Here is a 2479-nt window from a genome sequence, read left to right as displayed (position 1 = left end):
TCCTGCTGAGGTTAAAAACACTTTTTGCAGTTTTCACCAAGAGGCAAATTTATTCCACAGCAGATTTTAGTGTCCAAGTAAAATCTCCTGCCTTTTGGCTTAACTGCACTGTGTGTATTTGCATTTGCATCTCTTGTATTCACCCACATGCTGTTGCCTAACATGTGCATACAGGTTATTAAACTATGAATAAATATTTAATTAGGCTTTTTGTGTTACTAATCAAGCGCTGCTTCCCTCCCTCCGTTAACCAGTGCAAACTCAACTGTTTATTGGCCTTTTCTCATTAACCCAGCTATAATTTATGAAATGCATGAAATGCCTGTAGCACTACTTTGTTGTATGCTAGTGGTTTGGAAGCAGAGGAGTTGCAAATTATACTGTCATACTTGGCGAGTATGAGACAGCATGAATGAGGAAACTGTGTTGTTGGTTTAATACAGCAAAATCTCACAGCAGTCTTCTGCTGAATTGTTTGATATGTGATAAGATAAAGAGAACTTGATTGACTGAATACCCAGAAAGCCAGTTATCTTTACAAATTAAAGTATGGACAATTGTTTGCATACATACTAAAACATTCAGCAGTATGTACATTTCAGTAATTTTTTCTTTTATCTCAACCTAGCTTTCTAAAGTTATCTTAAGACTTTTGGCTTAGACACAGTTTTAACTTTTAGTCATTATGCTTCTTTATGCTAGGACATATTCTATTCACAGAGACATATTTATACCAGGGTTACATGACAACACTACAGACAACTTGGCATAGTTAGGCTACTTGCTTACAGTAAATGCACCAATGCTGATAATTATTCTTTAAAAATCATCAAAGACATTTAAAAAAATCTAAAAAGCAAAAAAGCAAGAGTTAAGGGTTAAACAAGTAATGTCATCACCAGATATTACAACTTTAGGACTCAAGTCTTCAAACTGACTGACATGCTTCCTTTCATCCTTGTGGCAATGAGAGATTGCCTCCTAAGAAACAAAACTCTACCCCTTTAAGTAATCATCCTGGATTTGGGCTTCCTATGCTCTGAATTTGATTTGATAGGCCAAATTCTCCATTAGTCTTTTTATTCAATAGGAACAATTGAGCCCTAGTATTTTTGAACAGCAAAGAGCTTAGCTTGTTTATTAAGCAACTTATCCTATAAAATATGCATGGGAGCCTGCTTCTCAAACTAAAAGACAGAGGAAATGCACTGTTTTCTAGCAGCTCTGTATGCTATTGACTAATATTTTCTCCTCTTGTTCACTTTTGTTTAAATTTGTAAAACTGTTTTCATCCCATGGAGGTTTCCCTTTTTATATAGTTTCCATACATATGCAACATGATTGTATGGAAGCTGGTTGACAGTGGGACTGTACTAACCACGTTGCATGTTTTTATCTTGCAGCAAGTCACAGTCTTTGACAAATGCCTTCAGTTTCACAGAATCATCCTTCTTTCGATCATCTGTGAATGAGGATGAAGCAAAAGCTGAAACTATCCGAAACTTGAGGAAATCCTTTGCTAGCCTTTTTTCTGATTAGCCAGTTTCATCCAGGTGCATATAGTCTAGAATTTAGTGAATATTAGTGTTTTCCCCCTGTGAGCCATCTTCCTTTCAACTGTTTCAAGTGTGTTATTAAGCAATATGTTAAACTTCTGAAAAAAGGACTATGATGAGATGAAATTCAGGTACACTGTATAAAATCTATATAAATGATAGAAAGTTATATTATTACAGAACGCTTAATTTTAAGGTCCTTGTCAATTGTAATATTGTGGCCTTATTGTGACTGCACTATATATCACGCTATTGAACTTTTCTGTGTAGAACTGTAGTAATAGAGCACGGTGTCAAGGGAGTTCTCCCTGCTTTACTCATCTCCGGTGCACTGCAATGCATGTTTATTTTGTGTGTAAACGTTTTATACTGCCAGGGTATAGTTTTAACCTAATTTGTTCTTGCCTCACATCCTTGAGAGGCAATTCATACTGGTACTTCCTGTTCTGCCACTTTAATATTGTGAGAGACTAGAGCAGTTTTCTCCTCTTTTGACAATCCTTCCATCTCCAGTGACTATAGACTTCTGCTTGTGTTGCTGAGAGTTGTCCCTATGCTAAAAGAATGTCATAAACAAAGTATGTGTATGTACTATTGTATCCTCACATATGTCTACTGAGCATTTATTTCCAACTTGTAACAAGTGATCGGAGTTGTAAAGTAACATGCATGATCTATACTATTAACCCTATTTTTGTGTATATCTTCTAATAAATGCAAAGCATCATGCTTGATAAAAAGCAGTTTTCTGCAAAGAGTGTTTCTCCAAGTAGGTGTACTTGGTGTTTTGTACAGACTTTGTCTCCAAATCAGTGGTGTACTTTGATAAATATTTAGGCACTGAAGTCACTGCCAATAAGAAATTAGAGTACCAAAATAATAACTGCATACATCAAACAAGAGGAAGATAGTGTAGTAAAATT

At 35.6% G+C, this 2479-nt stretch overlaps 1 protein-coding gene across 1 annotated transcript in view; it reads left to right on the top strand.

Moving 5' to 3' along the window:
- The window catches only part of LOC112548914 (synapsin-2-like), a 14770-nt gene extending 12502 nt beyond the window's left edge, over positions 1-2268 (top strand). Inside the window, exon 4 of the mRNA XM_025195691.1 lies at positions 1404-2268. Within this exon, the coding sequence (XP_025051476.1) occupies positions 1404-1539 (136 nt within the window). The 3' untranslated portion in view covers positions 1540-2268. The remainder of the gene's footprint in view (positions 1-1403) is intronic.
- Positions 2269-2479: the final 211 nt, after the last annotated feature.

Source organism: Alligator sinensis, unplaced genomic scaffold (genome assembly GCF_000455745.1).
Source record: "Alligator sinensis unplaced genomic scaffold, ASM45574v1 scaffold1766_1, whole genome shotgun sequence".
Lineage (NCBI taxonomy): Eukaryota > Metazoa > Chordata > Crocodylia > Alligatoridae > Alligator > Alligator sinensis.
Note: the sequence above shows the minus strand (reverse complement) of the source record. Positions and strands in the feature narration are given on the sequence as shown.